This window comes from Hyla sarda, chromosome 8 (assembly GCF_029499605.1).
Source record: "Hyla sarda isolate aHylSar1 chromosome 8, aHylSar1.hap1, whole genome shotgun sequence".
Taxonomy (NCBI): domain Eukaryota; kingdom Metazoa; phylum Chordata; class Amphibia; order Anura; family Hylidae; genus Hyla; species Hyla sarda.
This window is the reverse complement of record NC_079196.1, coordinates 159,773,729-159,800,023: the sequence shown is the minus strand read 5'-3', so window position 1 is coordinate 159,800,023 and position 26,295 is coordinate 159,773,729. Positions and strand designations below refer to the sequence as shown.

Here is a 26,295-nt window from a genome sequence, read left to right as displayed (position 1 = left end):
TTGGGGAGGAAGGATCTGGATGTGATGTCGGGTTTCCTGGCTGAAACCATTCCTGAGCCAGGGGTAGACCCCTCTCTTGGCGTTTTAGCAGAAGAGATCAGGGAAGAGAAAGTGAGACTGGTGATCGAGGGGCTTGCCCCTAAGAAGTCGCCAGGTCCGGATGGCTTAACATCCAAGTGGTACAGGACCTTTGAGGAGTCTTTAGCTCCCCTCTTGACTGAGGTATTCAATGAGTGTCTCTCCTCGGGCACTCTGCCGAAGTCGATGAGGAGGTCAGCCCTGATTCTTCTGTCAAAGGGTAAAGATCCCAGCCGTATTGAGAATTGGAGGCCCATAGCTCTTCTCAATAGGGACAGGAAGCTTCTGGCCAAGATACTGTTTAATCGGTTGGTGAAGTTTGCACCCCGGTTCCTTTCGGGGGCTCAGCACTGCTCTGTTCCAGTGCTGTCCTTAGTGTCAGGGAGGCAGTGGAGCAGAGTAGTGCAGGTCTCTGGAAGGGGTACATGCTGCCTCTGGATCAGGCCAAAGCATTTGATCGGGTGAACTACGAGTACCTCTGGTCCGTCCTCCTGAGATATGGCTTACCGAGTAGTTTTGTTAATTGGCTTAAGATCTTGTATGCAGGGGCAGAGAGTTTCCCGCTGGTGAACGGGTGGTCTGGCCGCTCTTTTGAGGTGGGGTCCAGAGTCAGTCAGGGTTGTCCTTTGAGCCCACTCTTATATGTGTTCGCGATCTATCCCTTCCTTAGGAGGGTGAGTCGCGGACCATTGGCGGGAGTCAGGATAAGTCTGGCAGAGCCGGCTGTCACCCAGAGAGTGGTGGCGTACGCTGACGATGTCACTATTTTCGTCTCCGAGAGAGAGGAGGTCGATGTGGTGATGTCAGAGGTGGACCGCTACTTGGAGGCATCCGGGTCTAAGATCAACCGGGATAAGTGTGAGAGTCTCTGGCTGGGAGGGGGGGATCCCACGTTTGATCTCCCGGACACCCTTCCAGGGCCCCAAGAATCAGCAAAAGTCTTAGGCATCACATTCGGCCAGGATGATTATCCCACCAAAAACTGGGATGGTAAGCTCCAGGATGCCGCTCAGAAGGTGGACCAGTGGAAGGGTTGGTCTATGACCCTCAGGGAAAGGGTACACCTGATCAAATCGTACCTGCTCCCCTTGTTTATCTATCTGGGCAGCGTGTGTATCTTGCCAGAGGCTTACTATACTAGGATCTACAGCCTGTTTTTCCAACTGTTATGGGGGAACAGGATGAACCTAGTCAAGAGGGAGGTTACGTACCCTTTACGAACACCTTCTTGAAAGCTAACATCGCTAACCTCTGGAAAGAGAGGGCTCCTCCGTGGGTACTCTCCTGCAGGGAATGGTTTCGGCCTTTCTTCCAGGAATGGGAGAGAGGAGGGCGAGTGAAGGACCTCCGTATGCCCCATGGATATCTTCCGGCTTATGCTACCCCGACTTTGAAGTCGATACGTCGGTGGGGTCTGGGAGTGTGGGAGATCAGGACCCAGTCAAGGCAGTTCCTTAACAAACGGGTTCTGTTGACCCACTTCCAGAAGCCTCTGGCGCTCAGGGACTGCCCAGGTCGGGATCTGATGGTGGGGTTGTACCTTTTGAACATGAAAAGGATCCCTCAGAAGTTTTGGGACTTGGCCTGGCGCTGCTTTCAGTGGAAGATATATATCTGAGGGACAATTTGAAGTGTTGGAACTCTGATGATCGGGGATGTCCCCGAGAAGAGTGTGGGGAGATGCTGGAAAGCATGGACCACTTCCTGCTTCATTGTCCCTTTAATATAGGGGTCTACAACCGGATGGGTGCTTCCATCGGCTGGAGTCAACTTGCCGGCCTTACCTACCCAGAGTGGGCTTATGGGGCATTTAGGAACTTGGGTGGCCGAGACCGGGGCACTTTATTCTTAGTTAGCTTAGTGGTTAGGTACTACACGTGGAACGCACGGTGTTTAGTGTCGACCCAACAGAAAATCCTCTCCGAGGTGGAGGTCTGTAGGAATATCACTGGTGACCTCGGGAAGATCAGGTCTTTTGAGTATGGCAGTCTTGGTACCAGTAGGGCTTCTCTCCTGTGGAGAGGTTTTTCTTTTAATGTGCCCTAGGTACTAGACCTTTTAGGTAGAGTACTTTTATTTTGGTTAGGGGCAGTGTTATAGGGATAGTGATAGGGTGAAAGTAGGGGCAGTTTTAATGGAGGGATATAATTAGGGAAAATTGTAGTTAGGGAAAGAGTTTAAAATTATTTTCATGTATCAAGTCTGCCATCCTTCTCCCTGGTGGTGGGCTAATGCATGTGCATGCTAGCTTTTTGTTTTGTTTTAAGCTGATATGGTAAGAAGGGCTTACAGGTGACCAAACTTGGGCCTAAGACGGTTTTGGCTCAGTGTGTATATGTTAGTATGTATAAGTTTGTGTGTAAGTTGGTTGGGAGGAGTGCTAGGTGGGGAGGGCGTATTTGTGGGTGGTGGTGTTTTGCTTTTCTTTTGGGGACCTGGCATGGGTCAGTTAGGGACAGGACTTTGTGTATGAACGGTATGGACTCTGACCCATGTGCAAGAGGGGTGGTGTGGGAGAGGGTACAGTTTTAGTGTAGGGATTTTGGTAGGGTGTTCTATTGTTTTTGTAGGTTTTCTGTAGTGTATATATTTATTTTTAGTTAAATACTATATTATTATGTTCATGTGATTTTGTATGTACATTGTTTATATATATTCTTTTATATTATAGCATTACAGTAGTTATGGCAGTCGGACCAGTTATTATGTTGTTACGTGGTTTATTTGGTTTATTTATTTCAGTTTATTTGGTATAGTGTATGTGTTATTAATTTTTTTTTGTTTTTTTTTTTGTAGCCAGGCAGTGCAAAATTTTATGTTTATATTGCTAAGCCAAGTTATGCTTTTATATCTTATTTTATTTGTAGCGGTGTGCTTGTTATATTTTCTGTTCTGTTTTCGCGTCGTGTTTCCCGAGTATGGATGGTTTTGAGTTGTAGCCAGGTAGTGCTAAATTTTATTTTCATATTTTGATAAGCCAAGTTGTGCTATTTTTATGTTCATTTTTGGTATGTGTGTGAGTGTGTTGTTTGGTTCAGTTAGGTGGGTTGGCATATTTTAGGCTTTTGTAAAGCTGGGCTGGCCGGTTAGGCAGGGTTTTGTTTTTGTGTTTTGGTACCAGTGTATTTCTTATTGATGTTATAGCTGGTTAAGCTTGTTTTGTGTTTTTGTATAAGTTTTGTACTTTTATAATAAAAAAAAGAGTGTCAGCAGAGAGCACATCCTGTGAACACAGGAGTTTCAGTGTGTGAAGTTGTCGGGTGTGTCTCCTTTGAGCTCCAGACTTCCACACAGAGAGAAGCAGTGTTCCCTTCCCAGGGGTGCATGGAGCCAAGGGAGTCTCGGGCTTCTACCTCTTGTTCCCGGCTGGCGAGAGGGTGAAAGATAGTATCTACAGCCGGTTCCAAGGTCGGGGTGAGGCGTTCCAGCAGGGCCCGCAGAAATGGGGTGCCCACTCCCCCGACCGGATCAGAGGGACGTAAGGCAACAGCAAAGACCAGCGGTCCTTCTGCTACCCCAGAACCCCAGCAATGGGGGGCACTGGGACCAAGGGAGTCATTGGCAACCTATGGCTCAAGGATACAAGCCAAGATGGCGGAGTACGAAGAGTTGGGCAGGAAGCTGAGGAGCCTGAGAGAGGACCTGAGATTTGCCCGCTACCAGGCTGACCAGGGCTCTACAGGTAAGAGGCAGAAGTTCACTGCCCATGTGCGGGCTCTGAAGATAGAGGTGGAAGAGGCCAAAAGAAAAATCTCTGAGGGGGCAGAATTCCTAAAAGAAAAACTGATTAATGAGGAGAGATTCAAAGAAAGGAAATATGGTGCAGGCCGCCCTCAGGAGAGCAGTGAGGAGGAGAAAGAAGGAGGGGAGGAAGATGGCGGAGAGTCGACTGTGGGAAGTGAAATGGATGCCATCCCTAGTGTGTGTGGCCCCCAGCCCCCCAAAATAGCTACCCTGAGCCTGCCCAGGTGGTGCTACCCTCCAGTGATGGGGAGACAGAGGAGAGCGGTGAGGAGGAGCTGGCCATTGGGGGTTTGCTGCAAGCCATTAAACAGCAGGAGTCCCCTACCCGTATGGATGATTTTGCCTTTGGTGAGGATCTCGGTAAAGATGATCTGGTAAAGAAAAGGAAGAAAAGGCAGAAGGTTCAGGAGACTGACTTTTGTGTTTCGTCCTTTCCAGCAGTCTGAGCCAGCTGTAAAGTTGGTTCAAATTGCTGGGCTCCCCAAGCTGCCAGTCCCCGTTTCTGTGGTGAAGCGGGGCCAGAAAGGGGGGTACAGCATGGCGTCCAAGATGGCAGAGGACGCTATAGAGCCAGCAAGTCCTATTGGGCTTAAGGTGGGCAGCCCTGGTGCTGCGGGACCGCCCCAGGGTGGTGGGGGGGGCATGTCCAGGCACCAGGGCCAAGCTGTGCTACTGTTTGCTCGGGGAGCAGTTCCCCGGGTGTTGCTGGCACTGCGGGGCACTTCCCTGTGAGGAGGGGGGAGTGTCCAGATAAGTGATATGTCTGTGTGCTTGAGGGGTGGTCCCCCGAGTGCCGTGGACATTACCGGCGCTGCAGGGCACTCCTCTGTGAGGGTGGGGAGTATCCAGGCGTTTGGAGCGGAAAACGGTCGGTCTGTGGGTGCTGCGGGGCACTCTCCTGTGAGGGGGGGGGGGGGGGGAGTGTCCGAGCGCCAGTGCCAGCTGCAGAGCCCGTGCAGTCGGGCAGACATGGTGATGGCGTTGTGGGAAGAGCTGGGGTGCGCTCGGAGGGGCCGCCCCAGGCTCAGGCAGTAACATCGCCCATGGAGGAGGAGCCATCAGTGTCGACCCCAGCAACAGCTAAGCCAGCAAAAAAGACTCTGTTAAAACCAGCAGTACTACAAGTCCCAGCCAGCCCAGGATACATTAGGCAGGACGCGAGTGTAGGATGTGAGGATGCTGGGTGTGGTAGTGTTGTGAATGAGAAGAGTGCATGTGGGAGTGTTAGTGGAGGTGAATGATGGTGGGAGTAGTAGTGGTATGAATACAAAGTCTGGTATGGATGATGAGAATTGTGGTGTGGATGTTGGTGGGTGTAGTGGTGTGAATGGTGGTCCTGGGTCTGAGTCTGGTTCGGCTGCCCCCCCGGTAGTGCCTGCTCCTAAAAGCTATGCTCATGTCGCTGCCGGGGGGTCCCCCTCTCCATCCGGCTCGGGGGTCACTTGCAGCAGCGCCTCCTGGAGGCTCTATGTAGGGGCGACAGGTCAATCCAGGTAAAGGGAAGAGGTGAGGTCAACCTGTCTTTCTGGATAGAGAGGCACGGTTTGGGGGCATTCCGAGAGCAGAATGGGGAGGTGGTCTGGTCCCTCCCGACACCCGGGCAGGACAATAACCGTAGGAACGTGGTCCGTCTGATTTGGAGGGGCAAGGATGTGTGCCCGCCTCGCGCTAAAGTGGTTGAGCTCCTCCTCCAGATGGAATTCAGGGCGAGTGACATCTTTGCCCTGATTCACCCCTATGGTTCGTCCGAATTTGACGTCAGTTTTGTTCGACCGGAGGGTCTTGAACTCTTCTGGTCGAACTACAAAGTGGAGAAGAATGAGCCCGGCTGGCGGGATTTTGCCGTAAAGGCTATTTCCCATCAGAACTCAGTCAAGAAAGTGACCATTTTGACTCGTAACGAGTCACTCTCCTGCTATGACATCATGACCTGGCTGGGACGGTATGGGGATGTGACGGACATGCCCAAGAAAAATCTAGATGAGCACAGGATCTGGTCCGAGGCCTGGACGTTTTCCGTCAAACTCAAGCGTTCAGGTAGTACAGTTGCCCACATTCCGTCAGCTGCCTTCCTTGGACGTGACAGGATCCAGGTCTTTTACCAGGGGCAGCCTAAGGTCTGTCATAGGTGCGGTAGCCCCACCCATTTTAGCACAGCCTGTACTGTACAGGTTTGTGCTTTGTGTGGTGGGGTGGGTCATCTGGCTGCATCCTGCAGACAGATCCGGTGCCACCTGTGAGGTGTCCTCGGGCACCCTTTCAGCCGTTGTCCGAGCGCCTTCGCCCGTGCTGCGGCCGCTCCTTCCGGGGAGAGCTGTGAAGTTGCCCCGGCTGGGGAGGGTACGAGCAAGGATGGGGGCATAACAGGGCTAGTGACGAGGAAAAAGGGCCCCGCCAAACTAAGGCGGGAGGAAAATCGTAGGAGGAGTAGGGAGCTGGAGAGTGCCCAGGTGACTGGGGTAGCTCCGGCCCCTGCTCTTGAAGCTGGCCCTGTAACCACTGAAGCCCTTGGGGAGAACATGCTGGATGTGGAGATCAGGAGACTGCGCAGAGAGGAAGGCAATATGGCCGACCCTTCCGATTCCTCCCACTATGAAAGTGTGGATGAGGAGAGTGGGGAAAGGCCAAAAAAGAAAGACAAGGGCAAAAGGAAAGGGAGAAAGAAGAGGTCGGAGCCCTCTGTTAAGCCTTGTACTTCGGACCAGGTCCAAAACGGAAGCCTGACTGCCCCCCCCTCTGATTGACCTGTCAAATCGGTACCTCGTCCTCGATACCATCTCCTCCCCCTCCTTGGAGGGGGAAGGTGAGGGTGGGGTGCCTAGGGTGAGAGAGCCTCTGGGGGGAACTGGGCCCTGTCCTGCGGAGGCACCTTCCTCGGAGGGCAGGGCTAGACTGGGGCTGGACAGAGACGGGGACCACATGGACCAATAAGAGTCTAAGAAAAGGTCCAAAAGTGGTCCTGCCTTTTCCTCTTCTTCAGGGTATGAGGGGGCGAAAAAGAAGGGGAAGCAGAAGTAAAGGTGTGGCCGTCTAACTCAATCACCCATGATGGCGGCACTCACCCCTCTGACGCTGGCATCTATTAATTGTGCCAGTATAAAGTCTGATACGGCTAGATTCGCAGCCTTCGATTTTCTTGGCCGTGTTGAAGCCGATATTTTCTTTTTACAGGAGACGAGGTTGTCAGATCTAGCCTCTCTGGTGAAAGCCAGAAGAGAGTGGAGGCGCGGGCCCTCCCACTGGTCTCTTGTGGCTGAGCCGTATAGTGGAGTGCTAGGAGGGTGTATTTGTGGGTGGTGGGGTTTTGTTTCTTAGGGGACCTGACATGGGTCAGTTAAGGACTGGACTTAAGAACTGCACGAATGGTTATGGACTGACCCATGTACAGTAGGGGTGGTGTGGGAGAGGACACAGTTTTAGTGTAGGATTTATTTTAGGGTTTTAGTATGTAGTTTTGCGAGGCACATTTATTATATTTGTATGTATACTGTGTTATGTATATTGTTTTATATTATTTATTTGTTGGTATATTGTGTTATGTATTTTGTTTTATATTATGTAGCATTAGCCATAAGAAAAGGGCAGTCGGACCAGCTGTTATAATGTAGTATTATTATTATATTATATTATAGTATGTCGGTGTGTATTTGTATGTACAAAAAAATGTTTAAATTTTTTTTTTCTTCCCCCAAGTATGGATGATTTTGAGTTATAGCCAGGTGGTGCTGAATTTTATGTTGGTTTATTTATTTCATTTAATTAGCCAAGTTGAGCTAAATTATTATTATTTTTTATTTATTGTGTGTGTGAGTGTGAATTTCATAGTTTGCTTAGGTGTATAGGTATAGTTTGGTACATTTTAGAATTCATTAAAGCTGGGCTGGCCGATCAGGCAGGGTTTTGTTTTATTTTACATTTCTGTTGTAGCTGGTCAAGCTTGTTTTGTGTTTTCGTTTTTGGAATTGTTTTGTATTTTTATAATAAAAAAGTGTCAGCAGAGAGCACTGTGGACAAGACAAAAAAGAAATTCAAAAAGAAAATAATTTCCTCTGTAGCATACAGCTGCTAATAAGTACTGGAAGGACTAAGATTTTTAAATAGAAGTAATTTACAAATCTGTTTAACTTTCTGGCACCAGTTAATTAAAAAAAAAAAAAAAGTTTTCCACCGAAGTACCCCTTTAACTTGTTGGGGACGAAGGGCGTATGCATACGTCCTTGCGTCCTGGTACTTAAGGACGAAGGGCGTATCCATACGCCCGTGGGAATTTCGGTCCCCGCCGCGCGCCGGGCGGGGACCGGGCCGGGGTGACTGCTGATATCATAAAACCCCCCATGTCGGCGATCGGCGCAAATCGCAAGTGAATTCACACTTGCGATTTGCGCCGATTCCGGGTCATTACGGGTCTATGGTGACCCGGAATAGAAGGGGGATCGCGGCTGTCTAAGACCGGAGTCCACTTACCCCTCCGGAGGCTGCGGAGCGACGGCGATCGGCGGGCGGCGACGGAGATCTGCGGCGGCGTGCGGCAGAAGAGGACGGCTCCCTGGATGCGACGGAAGCCGGTGAGTAGTTGCCTAGAAACATCTAGAGGGCTACAGTCTGAGACCACTATAGTGGTCTCTAGACTGTAGCCCTCCAGATGTTGCAAAACTACAACTCCCAGCAAGCCCAGACAGCTGTTTGCTGTGTGGGCATGCTGGAATTTGTAGTTTTGCAACAGCTGGAGGTCTACAGTTTAGAGACCACTGCACAGTGATCTCTATACTGCCCTCTAGATCTTGCAAAACTACAACTCCTAGCATGCCCACAAAGCTGTTTGCTGTCTGGGCATGCTGGGAGTTGTAGTTTTGCAACATCTGGAGGTCCACAGTTTGGAGATCACTGTTCAGTGGTCTCTAAATTGTAGCACTCCAGATGTTGCAAAACTACAAATTCCAGCATGCCCACACAGAAAACAGCTGTCTCGGCATGCTGGGAGTTGTAGTTGCGTACCTCCAGCTGTTGCATAACTACATCTCCCAGTATGCCCTTCTGTGATCAGTACATGCTGGGAATTGTAGTTTTGCAACAGCTGGAGGCACACTGGTTGGAAAATACTGAGTTAGGTAACAGAACCTAACTGAAGGTTTTCCAACCAGTGTGCCTCCAGCTGTTGCAAAACTACAACTCCCAGCATGTACTGACAGACCGTGCATGCTGGGAGTTGTAATTTTGCAACAGCTGGAGGCTCACTGGTTGGAAAACCTTCAGTTAGGTTCTGTTACCTAACTCAGTATTTTCCAAACTGAAGGTTTTCCAACCAGTGTGCCTCCAGCTGTTGCAAAACTACAACTCCCAGCATGCACGGTCTGTCAGTACATGCTGGGAGTTGTAGTTTTGAAACAGCTGGAGGTTGCCCCCCCCCCATGTGAACGTACAGGGTACATTCACACGGGCGGGTTTACAGCAAGTTTCCTGCTTCAAGTATGAGCTGTGGCAAATTTTTCGCTGCAGCGCAAATTCCTCAAACTCCGCAAACTCACCATGACCCGCCAGTGTGAATGTACCCTAAAAACACTACACTACACTAACACATAATAAAGAGTAAAACACTACATATACACCCCTTACACTGTCCCCCCCCCCCCCCAAATAAAAATGAAAAACATATTGTACGGCAGTGCTACCAAAACAGAGCCTCCAGCTGTTGCAAAAAAACAACTCCCAGCATTTCCGGACAGCCACTGACTGTCCAGGCATGCTGGGAGTTTGGCAACAGCTGGAGGCACCCTGTTTGGGAATCACTGGCATAGAATACCCCTATGCAATCCCTAATTTAGTCCTCAAATGCGCATGGCGCTCTCTCACTTCGGAGCCCTGTCATATTTCAAGGAAACAGTTTAGGGCCACATATGAGGTATCGCCGTACTCGGGAGAAATTGCACTAATAATTTTGGGGGCTTTTTCTCCTTTTACCCCTTATGAAAAGGAAAAGTTGGGGTCTACACCAGCCTGTTAGTGTAAAAAAAAATTTTTTACACTAACATGCTGGTGTTGCCCTTTACTTTTTATTTTCACAAGAGGTAAAAGGAAAAAAAGACCCCCAAAATTTGTAACGCAATTTCTCCTGAGTACGGAAATACCCCATATGTGGGCGTAAAATGCTCTGCGGGCGCATAACAAGGCTCAGGAGTGAGAGCGCACTATGTACATTTGAGGCCGAAATTGGTGATTTGCACAGGGGTGGCTGATTTTACAGCGGTTCTGCCGCAAAAAAATAAATACCCGCATGTGACCCCATTTTGGAAACTACACCCCTCACATAATGTAATAAGGGGTACAGTGAGCATTTACGCCCCACAAGTGTCTGACAGATTTTTGGAACAGTGATCCGTGAAAATGAAAAATTTTATTTTTTTGTTTGCACAGCCCACTGTTCCAAAGATCTGTCAAACGCCAGTAGGGTGTAAATGCTCACTGTACTACTTATTACATTCCGTGAGGGGTGTAGTTTCCAAAATGGGGTCACATGTGGGGGCGTCCACTGTTCTGGCACCATGGGGGCTTTGTAAATGCACATGGCCCCCGACTTCCATTCCAAACAAATGATCTCTCTAAAAGCTCAATGGCGCTCCTTCTCTTCTGAGCATTGTAGTTCGCTCGCAGTGCACTTGACATCCAAACATGGGGTATTTCCATACTCAGAAGAAATTGGGTTACGAATTTTGGGGGGCATTTTTTCCTATTACCCTTTGTAAAAAAGTAATATTTGGGGGAAAATACTGCATTTTAGTGGCAAAAAATTTTTTTTCATTTACACATCCGACTTTAACAAAAAGTTGTCAAACACCGGTGGGGTGTTAAGGCTCACCGTACCCCTTGTTACGTTCCTTGAGGGGTGTCGTTTCCATAATAGTGTGCAATGTTTTTTTTTTTGCTGTCCTGGCACCATAGGGGCTTCCTAAATAGGACATGCCCCCCAAAAACCATTTCAGAAAAACTCACTCTCCTAAATCCCATTGTTGCTCCTTCGCTTCTGAGCCCTCTAGTGCGCCTGCCGAACACTTGACATACACATATGAGGTATTTCCTTACTCGAGAGAAATTGGGTTACAAATTTTGAGAGGATTTTATTTCAAAAACTGGGTCTACTGGGTTTTCTGCTATTACCCTTTTTAAAAATGTAAAAATTTTGGGAAACCAAGCATTTTAGGTAAAAAAAAATAAAAAATGTTCACATATGCAAAAGTCGTGAAACACCTGTAGGGTATTAAGGTTCACATTATCCCTTGTTACGTTCCCCGAGGGGTCTAGTTTCCAAAATGGTATGCCATGAGTTTTTTTTTTGCTGTTCTGGCACCATAGGGGCTTCCTAAATGCGGCATGCCCCCAGAGCAAAATTTGCTTTCAAAAAGCCAAATGTGACTCCTTCTCTTCTGAGACCTGTAGTGCGCCAGCAGAGCACTTTTCACCCCCATATGGGGTGTTTTCTGAATCGGGAGAAATTGGGCTTCAAATTTTGGGGGGTATTTCCTGCTATTACCCTTTTTAAAAATGTAAAAATTTTGGGAAACCAAGCATATTAGGTAAAAAATAAAAATTTTTTTTTACATATGCAAAAGTCGTGAAACACCTGTAGGGTATTAAGATTCACATTACCCCTTGTTACTTTCCCCGAGGGGTCTAGTTTCCAAAATGGTATGCCATGTGTTTTTTTTTTTTGCTGTTCTGGCACCATAGGGGCTTCCTAAATGCGGCATGCCCCCAGAGCAAAATTTGCTTTCAAAAAGCCAAATGTGACTCCTTCTCTTCTGAGACCTGTAGTGCGCCAGCAGAGCAATTTTCACCCCCATATGGGGTGTTTTCTGAATCGGGAGAAATTGGGTTTCAAATTTTGGGGGGTATTTTCTGCTATTACACTTTTTAAAAATGTAAAATTTTTGGAAAACCAAGCATTTTAGGTAAAAAAAATAAAACATTTTTTACATATGCAAAAGTCGTGAAACACCTGTGGGGTATTAAGGTTCACTTTACCCCTTGTTACGTTCCCTGAGGGGTCTAGTTTCCAAAATGGTATGCCATGTGTGTTTTTTTGCTGTTCTGGCACCATAGGGGCTTCCTAAAGGTGACATGCCCCCCAAAAACCATTTGACGCTCCTTCCCTTCTGAGCCCTCTACTGCGCCCGCCGAACAATTAACATAGACATATGAGGTATGTGCTTACTCGAGAGAAATTGGGTTTCAATTACAAGTAAAAATTTTCTCCTTTTTACCCCTTGCAAAAATTCAAAAATTGGGTCTACAAGAACATGCGAGTGTAAAAAATGAAGATTTTGAATTTTCTCCTTCACTTTGCTGCTATTCCTGTGAAACACCTAAAGGGTTAACACACTTACTGAATGTCATTTTGAATACTTTGAGGGGTGCAGTTTTTATAATGGGGTCATTTATGGGGTATTTCTAACCAGAAGACCCTTCAAATCCACTTCAAACCTGAACTGGTCCCTGAAAAATTCTGATTTTGAAAATTTTGCGAAAAATTGGAAAATTGCTGCTGAACTTTGAAGCCCCCTGATATCTTCCAAAAGTAAAAATTCATCAATTTTATGATGCAAACATAAAGTAGACATATTGTATATGTGAATCAATATATAATTTATTTGGAATATCCATATTCCTTATAAGCAGAGAGCTTCAAAGTTAGAAAAATGCTAAATTTTCAAATTTTTCATGAATTTTTTGAATTTTTCACCAAGAAAGTTACCACTTTTAAACGAAAATTTACCACTAACATAAAGTAGAATATGTCACGAAAAAACTATCTCGGAATCAAATTTATAAGTAAAAGCATCCCAGAGTTATTAATGCTTAAAGTGACAGTGGTCAGATTTGCAAAAAATGCTCCCGTCCTTAGGGTCATAATGGGCTCCGTCCCCAAGGGGTTAAATATGACAAAGTTGTAATGCCGTGCACAGCTGTTATAAATGTGACAGTATTGTGGAATGAAATCAGTGTAAACAATGATGGATACACAGGGCCCACTGGAGCCTAGTAGTCCAGTTTAAAAGCTGAACAATAGAGGTGCAGAAAGTCATACTCCCAATGACCCTCCTATTGATAAGCTAGCCAAAGAACTGTGAATACTTTTTAAATAACATGATAACCCCTCTGACAAGATACTGCCCAGTTATGCTGTGATTCAATCAGTAATGCTGCAAAACTAGGTAAATATATTGATAAAAGGACTAAAGATAGCTACAAAGTAGACATAAATATGCTGTACTCTTGGGGTATTTTTACAAGAGCTTGCCTTATTTATTGTTTTATCATATGTTTTCAGGGTATTCATACTTTTTTACTGTTTTGCTGTGATTAGGAAAATCCTCATAAAATATAGTTCCCAAACTGCAAAGACTTAAAGGAAATCTGTCATCAGAATCACCCGCACTAAACCTGTTACACAGGCTTGTAGTGCGGGTGATCCTGATTAAAACGCTCCTTACCTGGTTAAAAATGGTTCAGCGCTTCTTAAGATATCTATATTTTTAGTTTTCTGCTTTTCCCTGGCTTGGGACTCAGTGGGAGGTCTTATCATCTCGGACTCGGCTATACGTCATTCCAGCTGCCGCCCGGCTCATGAATATTCATGAAGTTATCCACACAAATATATCTATATATAACCTGCTTGTTCCTTCAGTTTGTGAATAAAAACACCCTCCGTCCCTCCCTTCCTCCCACCCCCGGCTTTTCACTCATGCAGCCCGTCTTCTTACTTGTATAGGGCCGCAGCTCGAGTGAAGCCGGGGGGGAGAACGCCGCTTCCGGGTGTACGGAACGAGGCGCATGCGCGGCCTTCCCCACCAGACCGAGAAAAAGGAGTTAGACCACGAGGATAAGTTCATGAATATTCATGAGCCGGGCGGCAGCTCCACCCAGCTAGAATGACGTGTGGCCGAGTCCCAGATGATAACACCTCCCACTGATTCCAAAGCCAGGGAATAACAGAAAACTAAAGATAAAGATATCTGAAGAACCGCTGAACCATTTTTAACCAGGTAAGAAGCGTTTTAATCAGGATCATCCGCACTACAAGCCTGTGTAACAGGTTTAGTGCGGGTGAGTCTGATGACAGATTTCCTTTAAGGTGTTTATAAATATTTCCTAATCTCCATTCAAGTCAGAAGAGTGTTGTCACTGCATTTAATCACACTGTGTTTGAGGCCTATATTTGGTGTATATGCTCCCACTATATACTTCAAGTGTAACAGGGCTCATTTCACCCACTGAAGGCTAAAAGACTGTCCTTGTGGCCTTTGTCAGAGTACTATTTTTCAGCTATACATGAAAGCTCAGCATACTGCTTTCATATGCAGAAGGTGACTACAAAAAAATAAAACGTCAAATTATTTTATAAAAGCCTATACAGTGGAATACATCCAAGCCATCCATTGGAGGTTTAAATTGGGAATGTATACCTCCAGCAAAAGGTATGAATGCATTACGCACAGAAGCAACTAAGGATGCTCCTTCAGATTAGTGTCATGTGTGTCCTGCATGGCTCATCTTACCCCATCCAGCTGAACTGGTTTAGTTAGAGGTTAGGTTAAAAACTGTATATAACAGTGTTTATAATCCACTACAAATATGGCATCGACTGAGTATTTGGTGTAAGTGTGTGTGTCATGTTGCTCCCCTTGCTGAAACTGTGTTCAGATCACAACTGGTCTCTACGGACGACCTGCAGCTGTTGGCACGCAACATGTAAACATGGCTTATTTGTGGACTGAGCCCAAGAGAGTACAATATCATGAAGCAGAGAGTTAGAATTCAGCCTCTATTCCCAGGTTGTTCATTATACTCACTGCTCTTCTAAATAGTATATTATATTGTGTTACACTTTCTAGAAAAAAACTACAACAATAGATAAAAATAACGAGCATACAGGTAACTCTTTATTGGGTGCTGGACCGTTGTTATATATGTTTCATTATAAGAAGGAAATTTTGTCCTTGACAGTTCCTGGTAAATACATTGTTTGAACAGTTTTATGGAGCTTTGCTTTATGACTGTAAAGATATAGGGCTGCAATAAAAAAAAATAAAAAAAAAAGCTAGCAGGTCATTGACCAAAAGCTAGATTTACTAAATACCAGAAACTGTGTGGTGGCCTCTTTGAAGAGATGTCCCAAGCTGTCAGGGAGACATGGGTAGGGAAGAAGCTTTTACAGTAAAGTGATCATATGCTCACCACAGCAACACACAACAACACAGCTCACCACAGCAACATCTGATCAAGCAACATACAGTAATGCACCTCTTATGTTTATAGTGATATGCTTTAACGCAAGCCTTATGGATATATACACAATAATCTGTCCCAGACATCTTATCCCCTATCTAAAGGATGAGGGATAAGATATTTGATCGTGGGGGATTTGGCAATTGGATAGGGGTAAAATGTCTAGGGGCGGAGTACCCCTTTAAAGGAGTTGTGTCACCAATTGTACAAAGTGCATGCTTCGTTGGTTTTCCTATTCTCTTTCCTGCTCTGTCAGTTCTCCTGACACAAGTACTTAGCACAAAAAGGAGATTTTTTTTGTACTCATCGTAAAATCTCTTTCTCGTAACCTTGTAACCTTCATTGGGGGACACCTTACTGATGGGTATATGCTCTTGCCACTAGGAGGCACTGACACTAGGAACAAAAAAAGTTGGCTCCTCTCTGGCAGGATATACCCGCCCACTGGAAGTGAGGTAACCAGTTTTGTCACAAAGAAGTAGGAGAAGCAAACCAAGGACATGTCCGAAAGACCCTAGAAAAGAATCCCGGATAAAAAAAACAACAACAACCGGATAGGATCATCCGGACGAAAAGAGAAGAAATGGGTGGGTGCGGTGTACCCCAATGAAGGCTACGAGAAAGAGATTTTACGGTGAATACAAAAAAAATCTCCTTTTCTTGGTCACTCTTCATTGGGGGACACCTTACTGATGGGATGTACCAAAGCAGTTCCCTAGGGTGGGAAAAATAACCACCAGAGAAAAGGAATCAGTCCCGAGACTGAACTCACTCCCCAGGCCAGAGATAAACTAGGCCCAGAAATTGGGCTCCCGGAAGATCCCCCATCCACGGGCCATAAAGAGACACAAGAAAGGTCTTGTGCATGAGAACAAAGACCTAAACAGCTGCAGACTCAAAAATCCCTGTCCCTGGGGCCCCCCATGAGTACCAGGAAGGCGACAGTAGCCGGGCTGGTGTAATCCGGATGACTGGAACACCCTCAAACTCGGGAGGAATGAACCCCAAATGCAGAAAGGAGCGGTCAGAAAAGGGGCGTACCGGGCACCGGAGAGACCGACATGGAAACTAGAGAGGTTTGATTTACCCGGAAGACGAACTCGCAAATCAAACGGCCAAGGAACAAGCGGAACACCCCGAAAGGGAACATCCCAGAACACTGGAGTGGCTGACATGGGAAATGGAGGATCCTGAGTCACCTGGAAGACTCATACGTGAAAAGTAAGGAAAACAGACGTCAGCGAAAAACGCTCCGGACGACAAACTTCCCTGTGGAAAATGAAGAAGTGAAGAAGTGAAGTACAGAACACTCACACCGCCAAAAGGGATCGTGGAGGAGCCTGGGCTGGATCACTACACATGCCCGAGACCTCAACCATAAACAAGGCCCAAGGACCGAAAGAGCCGCCAGAAAGGAAGGCACGCCACAGCATCCTAGGACAGAGACCAAGCCATGGACTAACCGTTCATGGATCCCAGTGGTCCAAGTGGACCAGAGCACTCCGAAGAAACATCCCGCCAGAGCGGGAACAGAGGGGGAAACAAAGGAGGACCCAACCAGGACCCTCAGGGTCTGGGCACAGGAAAGTCATTCCAGAAGATTATGATGACAAAAGGGAAGGAAGAACACACCCTTCCCAGGAGATTGTGCGAAGGGAGGAGAAGGGCAGGACCCGGACAACAGACGGTTGCTAGACAAGCTGTCGCCGGCCATACGAGATAACATAAACTCCTCCAACAGAGGAGAGAGTCAAGGCTGCGGGAGCAGCAGTAGATAACCAAAAACAAAAAAAGAGCCAGGCTGCAAAAGTGGCAGGAAGCACAAAAGCCTATACAGTTAAAAAAAAAAAAAGACCCTGGTGATCGCTCCCAGCAAAAAAAAAAAAGGGCCCAGCCAGATACCCCACCTATATAGTGGGAAGAGAGATGGCATCATCTTGGTGTCAGAAAAAGCTCAACAAAAATAGTCCCCCTAGAGGAGGGAAAACAAGGGTGGCCAAGATGAAACTCAAGTACTGACCATGACAAGCACCCTGATACCCGTGCCCCCTGTGGAAAGGGAAGTGGCATGTGCGCCAGGTACAGTAGGAGCAGGGAAATGCTGCCCCACAGCCACGGACCAAGACTGGGAGAATGTAGCCCCCAGGCTTCAGCAACAACCCATCGCTGTATAGAGGAGCCACCTCGTGTCCCCAGGGGGATAGGAATCCTGCACACTGGAGCTGGGCAACGATACAAAACGTATGGAGAGCCAGTCTGGACAATGACTAAGGCAGCAGAGTAGGTGCCTGAGCCACCCAGGACTGAAAACTCGGAGGTACCTGGAGGCATAGGGAGGGGCAGAATTGACTGTGTCGCCCCAGCAGGCACCATACCAGAACCGAAGTGCTCAACAGAACTGCGAAAACAAAATCCCAGGAAGCCCAGAGGCACACCACACCGGACAGAAGGAAAGGTGGGCTCTACACTGACAGAGCAGCCTTATCATATGGAGGGACAGAGACAAGGGTACCTAACGATAGTAGTGGGGTACCAAGACAGCCGACAGGAAAGAAACCGCAGACATCCAAGGGACCTGCAGGAAGGGAGGTATGCCTCCAGCAGACCAACATTGCAACCTTAGGAAGAGGAACAAAGGGATGCTGCTGTGGCTGAGAAAGTCCCTGGAGCCTGCAGAAAAAAAAGTATGAGGAGCAGGAAACATGCAGGCACCGTTTGACCTTACCGGTAGAAAAGTCCTGCATACGGGAAAAATACAGCGCAGTGAGATCCCAGCCTTCAGACAGAGTAGCAGGCATGCCAAGAGGAATCTGGTAAAATAGGGAACAAACCAGCACGTGGAGCATTGTAGAAAGGCCATGGAGCCACCCAAGGAGACTCACTCGGAACTACCCCTTGGCAGTGGGTTATACCATAACCACCGTCCACGGTGTGGAAGGAGTATGGCAGGTGACCCGACATAGTAGTAGGCCATGCGGAAAACCATCTGGCCGACTGGAATAGAATTCCTGAGTGCACAGGGTCACTCCATGCAACCTCCCACAGAAAGCGGGGAACTGGAGTGCGGCTCATCCAACGGGCGACCTGGTGGCGTAGAAGACCCAACAGACGAGGACTGTCTGAATGGCATGAATTAGAGCTGGGCGGTATGACCAAATATGTGTATCACGGTATTTTTGTAACTTATGGCGGTTCCACGGTATATAACAGTATTTCTTTCACCCCCACCCCAAATCATGTGACCCGCGAGCACTCTTCTGCTCCCCCCCCCCCCCAAAATCATGTTACCTGCCAGCGCTGTTCTGCTCCCCCCCAATTAATTATCAGCCCAGCGGGGTACTACTCACATATGTCACCCGCAAACACTGCCCTCCTCCTCTTTGTTGGGGGACGCCCGCGCTGGAACTCACTGTACGCCAGTGGTCTCCAACCTGCGTACCTCCAGATATTGCAAAACTACAACACCCAGCATGCCCGGACAGCCGTTGGCTGGGAGTTGTAGTTTTGCAACAGCTGGAGGTCCGCAGGTTAGAGACCACTGCTGTACGCTGTATCCCTATGCCCGGGCTGCAAAAGATAAAGAAAATAAACTTTAACTTACCTACGTCGGCCTTACGCTGGGGACTGGAACGTCGGACAGCCGTCAGCCTATCACCGGCCAGAGCGATGTCCCGCCCCGGCCAGTGATAGGCTGAACCCACTGTCATGTAAGAAGCCGGCTTCTTACATGACAGTGGGCTCAGCCTATCACTGGCCGGGGCGGGACATAGCTCCGGCCGGTGATAGGCTGACGGCTGTCCGACATTCCAATCCCCAGCGTAAGGCCGACGTAGGTAAGTTAAAGTTTATTTTCTTTATCTTTTGCAGCCCAGGCATAGGGATACAGCGTACAGCAGTGGTCTTCAACCTGCGGACCTCCAGCTGTTGCAAAACTACAACTCCCAGCATGCCCGGACAGCCGTTGGCTGTCCGGGCATGCTGGGAGTTGTAGTTTTGCAACATCTGGAGGTCCGCAGGTTGGAGACCACTGGCATACAGTGAGTTCCAGCGCTGGCGGCCCCCAAAAAAGAGGATGAAGGCAGTGTTTTCGGGTGACATATGTGAGTAGTACCCCGCTGGGCTGATAATTAGGGGGGAGCAGAACAGTGCTGGCGGGTCACGTATGATTAGTTCCCTGATGTGGGGACAGCGCTGCGCTGGGCTGATAATTCATTCCCAACGGGGAGGGGCCAAAACGGTATTGCAGTATGGGAAAAATTCATATTCTGCAGGCCAAAAATTTTGATATTCGGTATGAACCGGTATACCGCCCAGCCCTAGCATGAATCCCATGTATCTATAGGGACCTTCTCCAGAACCTCCACCAGGAGACATGGATAGAAACCCCGCCCCCCTTAGAGATAGGGGAAGGCAGAGGAGCTGTGGAATGCATCCCTGTCATCCGATAGGGTCCGCAGGAAACGTTTGGTCAGTTCTACGTATACTGCGCCTGGCAGTGGGGCACCAGAACTCCAGCCGCAGATACATCAGCCGATGAAAGGCGGTGTAGGAAACCATGCAGACTACTGTCTGGCGTACTGGTACGGGTCCAAAGTAGACAACAAGTCATTCCGATGGGCACCTCACATGGTAGTGAGGTACCGGAAGTCCAGCCATAGCTGCATCAGCCATGTGATGTGTGACAAGCGGTGTAGGAAACCATGCAGACCGCTGTCCGGCTTACCAGTATGGGACCAGAGAGGACAACGGGTAACTCCATAGGACCTGTCGCACAGAAGTGAGTTACCGGAACTCCAGCTGCAGATACATCAGCCGTGTGATGTGAGACAAGCGGCAGAGGAAACCATGCAGACCATTGTCTGGCTTACTGGTTTGGGTGCATAGTGGACAGCAAGTCATGCCGTTGGGCACCTCGCAGTAATGAGGTACCGAAACTCCAGACGCAGCTATATCAACCGTGTGATAGGCAATGTAGGAGACCATGTAGATCACTGTCTGGCTTACTGGTATGGGTCCATAGAAGACAACGGTTCACTCCATCAGACACCTTGCTCAGTAGTAAGATACCGGAACTCCAGCCGCACATACATCAGCCCTTGGAGAAGTAACAGGCGGCAGAGAAAACTATGCAGACCACTGTCTGGCTTACTGGTATGGGTCCATATAGACAATGGGGCACTCCAGCGGTCACCTCGCACTGGCAGTGGGGTCCCGAAACTTCAGCCGCAGATACTTCAGTCCTTGGAGAAGAAACAGGCGGCAGAGGAAACCCTGCAGAGTAGTGAGGTACCCGAAATCCAGGCACACATACATCAGCCGTGTGATGTGTGACAGGCGGCAGAGGAAACCATGCAGACCACTGTCTGGCTTACTGGCATGGGTCCATAGTACACAACGGATCACTCCTTCGGACACCTCACACCAGCAGTGGGCACTGGAGTGCCAGCCATGGACTCGGCAGCCGTGACATGCAAGACTACTTTCTGGCATAATGATATCATGACCAATCCATGCCACGCAGGAATACTCCCATGGAGACCTACCGGGGAACCAGAGCACTAGCCGCGGATGCGGCAGCCTGTGGAGAAGGGAATCATAGAGCATGACATGCCAATAACACCCAGAGGATGGTAGGCCGTCAGTCCTGACAGATGCGGAATCTCAAAAGAAACCTGAGCATCTCACAGGAACAAAAAAGGGCTCATACATTGTATGACAGACTGCTTGAATATATCCCCCAACAGTTTCCAAGGAAGCGTGAAGATCAGGCAACAACCCACCACGGCGGTTTGCCTATGCTCCATAACGGTAGGATTAGGGAAGCCAGAGGGACACCTCAAGCAAGTGTGGGCCTCAAGGGGATGCCAAACCACACCAGAAGATGGCCAAGGAATACATATATATTCTTTAAAAAAAAAAATTATTTATAGTTAATTTTTATGTTGTGAGAAAATATGGCAGGGTGCCCTGCAAAGAGCTGCCCACAGTGCGTATGTCCCATATGAAACATGAAGCCCCTGGAGCAGCGACAGCACATAGCAGTTAAAAATGTCTCTAAAAATAAAAGAAAAAATCAGATTGGTTACTATGAGAAACTGCTAAACTTTTCCTTTGCACAGGTCTTGATAAATCTCCTCCAATGTGGTATCTCACAGTGACAATAAGGTACACATATTGGGAGATTTATCAAAACCTGTGCAGAGGAAAAGTAGACCAGTTGTCCATAACAACCATTGAGATCACTTCTTTCAATTTTTAACCCCTTAAGGACCCGGGGATTTTCTGTTGTTGCACTTTCGTTTTCTCCTCCTTACATTTAAAAAATCATAATTCTTTCAATTTTGCAACAAAAAATCCATATGATGGCTTATTTTTTGCACCACCAATTCTACTTTGTAATGACATCAGTCATTTTACCCAAAAATCTACGGTGAAATGGAAAAAAAAATCATTGTGCGACAAAATTGAAGAAAAGATGCAATTTAGGGGGCTTCCGTTTTTACACAGTAAATTTTTTCGGTAAAAATGACACCTTTTCTTCATTCTGTAGGCCCATACGATTAAAATGATGCCCTACTTATATAGGTTTGATTTTGTCGTACTTCTGAAAAAAATCCTAACTACATGCAGGAAAATTTCTACGTTTAAAATTGTCATCTTCTGACCCACTATAACTTTTTTATTTTTCCGAGTATGGGGAGGTATGAGGCTAGTTTATTGCGCAGTGATATGAAGTTTTTAGCAGTACCATATTTGCATTGATCGGACTTATAGATTTTTTTCTTTTTTTTATGATATAAAAAGTGACCAAAAATACGCTATTTTGGACTTTGGAATTTTTTGCGTGTACGCCATTCACCGTGCGGATTTATTAATGATATATTTTTATAATTCTGACATTTCCGCACGCGACGATACCACATATGTTTATTTTTATTTACAGTGTTATTTTTTTTTAAATGGGAAAAGGAACTTTTATTAGGGAAGGGGTTAAATTATCTTTATTCACTTTTTTTTGCAGTGTTATAGCTCCCATATGGGGCTATAACACTGCACACACACTGATCTTTTACATTGATCAATGGTTTCTCATAGGAAACCATTGATCAATGATTCTGCCGCTTGACTGCTCATGCCTGGATCTCAGGCACTGAGCAGTCATTCGGGGATTGGACACCAGGAGGCAGGTAAGGGGACCCTCCTCGTGTCCTACAGCTGTTCGGGATGCCACGATTTCACCGTGGCGGTCACGAATACCCCCCAGAGCTAACTGGCAGCAGTTTAGTTTCACTTAAGACGCGGCGATCAACTTTGAACGCCGCGTCTAAAGGGTTAATAGCGAGTGGCACCGTGATCAGTGCCGAGCAGTATTAGCCACGGGTGCGGACTCAGGATGTACAGGTACGCCCTGGTTCCTTAAGCGGTTAAAAGGCTTCTGAAAAATGAAAGAAGCGATCTGATTGATTGCTATAGGCAACTGCTCTACTCTTCCACAGCACAGGTTTTGATAAATCCTTACCATAGTGTATCTGCAAAAAACTTCCACTAAATAGAGGAATGAACTGGCTGCACTTCATGTGGGTGATCACCCTGATAACAACTGACATAACAGAACGCTGGGATGGTATTTTTCATAGTTAACCTATAAGGTCATAAATAAGAAGGTGGTTTTTCCACTGCAAAAAAATATGAAGTAAGCTATTTGAAACTTAAAGCGTACTTTTTTTTTTTATTTTTATTTTTTTATATGCATGGTTTTGTGAGATTAACCCTTCAAGGTGATGATAACGTGATTTTAGTGTTCTCACTGCTGCCAATGAGCCCCTGAGAGCCCCTTCCATGGTGCACAGCTATTTCTCCTTCTCTTCATTTCAAGGGGCATGACCAGAGATAGAATTTAAACATACACATAGGCAGTACACATACAAGTCCTTTCTTTCTCTATTCCACTGTTCTGGCCTTATACAGCACCGGCACTTTGTCCTTACAGCTATGCCATCCCATAGTGCTGATAAATGTGCACTGGACTAAACAGACTGCATTGTGCTTGGGGATAAGTTACAGTACAATATTATAGTTGGCATGTGTGGTGATAAGAGGTACTGATGCACTGGCTTTGCAAATTACTATGTAAAAAAAAAAAAGTATATACTCACTGTCCCTGAAAGGTAAACCAAGGTTTTCCATCCAAATATGATGATACACAGCGTGGAAGCCTAAAGTATCTAAATAGTTAAATAACAAGGGTGCACAAGCCAGAGGAAGAGAAGGAATGATGTTACTCCAACACATGTTTCGGCACAGACTTTGTCCCCTTGTCTCCTTTTGAGGCTCCTCTTCAGTGAGGATCCTCTGTTATGTGCTCTCTCCTGCACATAACACTAGCAAAGCCATGCAGTTTTTTCTAACCAGGGTGCCTACAGCTGTTGCAAAAGGATCCCTCTCCCACCCAGCGGTCACACCACCCATTAAAGCAGGACAGGCTCCCTTTGCAAACCTGACTAGTGATGTAATGTCTCAGCCGCACTGCAACCAGAGACCCGAGTTATTTTGGGGCAAAAATCACAGAAGAAGTTCAAGACCACCATCACACACAGGTACAGACACTATAATATGAACAACACCAACTTTACAGCCCTGCAGCATAGTCAAATAAAAAAAATATCTTGGAATACCCCTTTAATAAATGTATTAGCTGCACATATTTTGTCAGTTTTGATACTTATATGCAAAAATGCATAATGAATAGGGCATGCCTCTATGTAGTAATGGTACATTATAGAATACTTACAGTTTTTGCTTTGCTAAGCAGGGACAACATGATGTAGCCTCGCCCATGTCGTCTTAGATACAGGATGTAAAATGGTGAACAGGCAAATAGGTAAAAACAGGGTATCCAGTAAAGAATGGTATTATGGAAACACCATGAGAAGTCGGGATTATCTGTGTGCCATGTCTGGTTTAGATCCTGCCAAAATAACATATAGTTTATTAAACCAAACAGCAAAATAAAAAAGAAAATTTTTATAAATGTAATTTAGTGTTGTCATAGGTTTCTGTAGGGTTGATGGTTTAAAGGGGTACTCCGCCCCTAGACATCTTATCCCCTATCCCCCGTGATTGCTGTGGAGCACCCGATGTTCATTTAGAACGATGGGTGTGGGTTGTGACGTCACTGCCACGCTCCCCTCAATGCAAGTCTATGGGAGGTGGCGTCACGCCCCCTCCCGTAGACTTGCATTGAGGGGGTGGCGTGACGTCATGAGGGTTGTGGCTGTGACATAATGACCCTGCAGCCCGCTCCCAACGCTGGGGTAGTCTCTTTAAAACCTCCATAAAGTGCCTGCAATGGCTCAGAATACAAGAGCAGCACTTATAACCGTCTCCTGCTGCAGATATTGGCCCTCATTTACTATTGCAAACCCGACATGTCTTGTCGGGTTGTGCGCCAGTTTCGGGCGCATTGCGCCTGAAATTCTGTCTGCGCCTGAATGTGCGCCTAAAATTGAAAAAAGCCCAACTAACTCTCCATTTTGCTAAGAAAACCCGAAAAAGGGGCATGGCCGTCGGGGAAAGGGGGCGTAGTCACAAAAAAGGGGCATGTTACCGACATTTTCACAAAATCCCAACATATTTACTAAAGTTTCCACTAATAATGTGGTGGATTTCAGCTGAGGAAAACCTTACAGGTCAGAGCATGTGTAAAAAAAAAAAAGCAAAATGTAGGGAAAGTGGAAACTGTAGGGAAACCTTAGTAAATACCGTGGAAAATAAATTGTAGGGAATTAAAACCCACAACGAAACCTACACAACACTCTTAGTAAATAAGGGCCATTATATACAAATATACAATATAACTTATCAGTTAAATATTTACCATAGTGATGACAGACGGTAAATAGCATCCAGGGAAGGATTGTTCCACTTACTGCTCCATCATTATCTTGCTTCTGTTTTATGGTTTAATGTTCCAACTATGTTTTTAAGAATAAAAACAGGAATTCTATGGCCAAAACAATGACCCCAAAAATGGCCCTTTATTCCCACACAAATAATTGTCTGACCATAAAATCATGGCCACAAAATTAAAGTACCAGGGACTTTTTTTGGGATGTATTTTAGCATGTAAATGGTTTAATAGCATACAGTGGGGATCAAAAGTTTGGGCCCCACAGGTAAAAATTTGTATTAAAGGGTACCTCTCATCAAATAAACTTTTGATATATTTTAGATTAATGAATGTTGAATAACTTTCCAATAGCATGTTAATGAAAAATATGCTTCTTTCTATTGTATTTTTCCCGATCAGTCCTGTCAGCAAGCATTTCTGACTCATGCTGGAGTCCTAAACACTCAGAGCTGCCAGCCTGCTTTGTTCACAGCCAAACAGGCTGTGAACAAAGCAGGCTAGCAGCTCTGAGTGTTCTCCTTTGTGAACAAAGCAGACTGGCAGCTCCTAGTGTTTAGGACTCCAGCATGAGTCTGAAATGCTTGCTGCCAGGACTGGTAGGGAGACCCCTAGTGGTCATTTCTTCAAAGTGAAAAATTAAATAGAAAGAAGCATATTTTTTAATAACATGCAATTGTAAAGTTATTCTGCATACATTAATCTATAATATATCAAAAGTTTTTTTGATGAGAGGTACCCTTTAATGTGCATAAAGAAGCCAAGGAAAGATGGAAACAATTCCAAAAGGCATCAAGTTACAGATTAGACATTCTTATAATATGTAAAGAAAAGTTAGATTTTATTTCCATCATTTACACTTTCAAAAAAACAGAAACAAAAAAATGGCGTCTGCAAAAGTTTGGGCACCCTGAAGAATTTATAGCATGCACTGCCCCCTTTGCAAAGCTGAGTCCTGCCAGTGTCATGGATTGTTCTCAATCATCATCTGGGAAGACCAGGTGATGTCAATCTCAAAGGTTTTAAATTCTCAGACTCATCTGACCTTGCCCCAACAATCAGCACCATGGGTTCTTCTAAGCAGTTGTCTAGAAATCTGAAACTGAAAATAGTTGACGCTCACAAAGCTGGAGAAGGCTATAAGAAGATAGCAAAACATTTTCAGATGTCAGTATCCTCTGTTCGGAATGTAATTAAGAAATGGCAGTCATCAGGAACATTGGAAGTTAAAGCAAGATCTGGATGATCAAGAAAAATATCAGACAGAACAGCTCGCAGGATTGTGA

General features: G+C 46.4%; 1 protein-coding gene across 5 annotated transcripts in view; it reads right to left on the bottom strand.

Annotated features, from left to right (window-relative positions):
• The window catches only part of LOC130285007 (multidrug resistance-associated protein 1-like), a 165,503-nt gene that overhangs the window by 106,963 nt on the left and 32,245 nt on the right, over positions 1-26,295 (bottom strand). For all 5 annotated transcript variants that reach the window (XM_056536048.1, XM_056536050.1, XM_056536049.1 and 2 more), the window contains one exon: positions 23,894-24,070. In XM_056536048.1, coding sequence (XP_056392023.1) covers positions 23,894-24,070 — 177 coding nt within the window. The remainder of the gene's footprint in view (positions 1-23,893; positions 24,071-26,295) is intronic.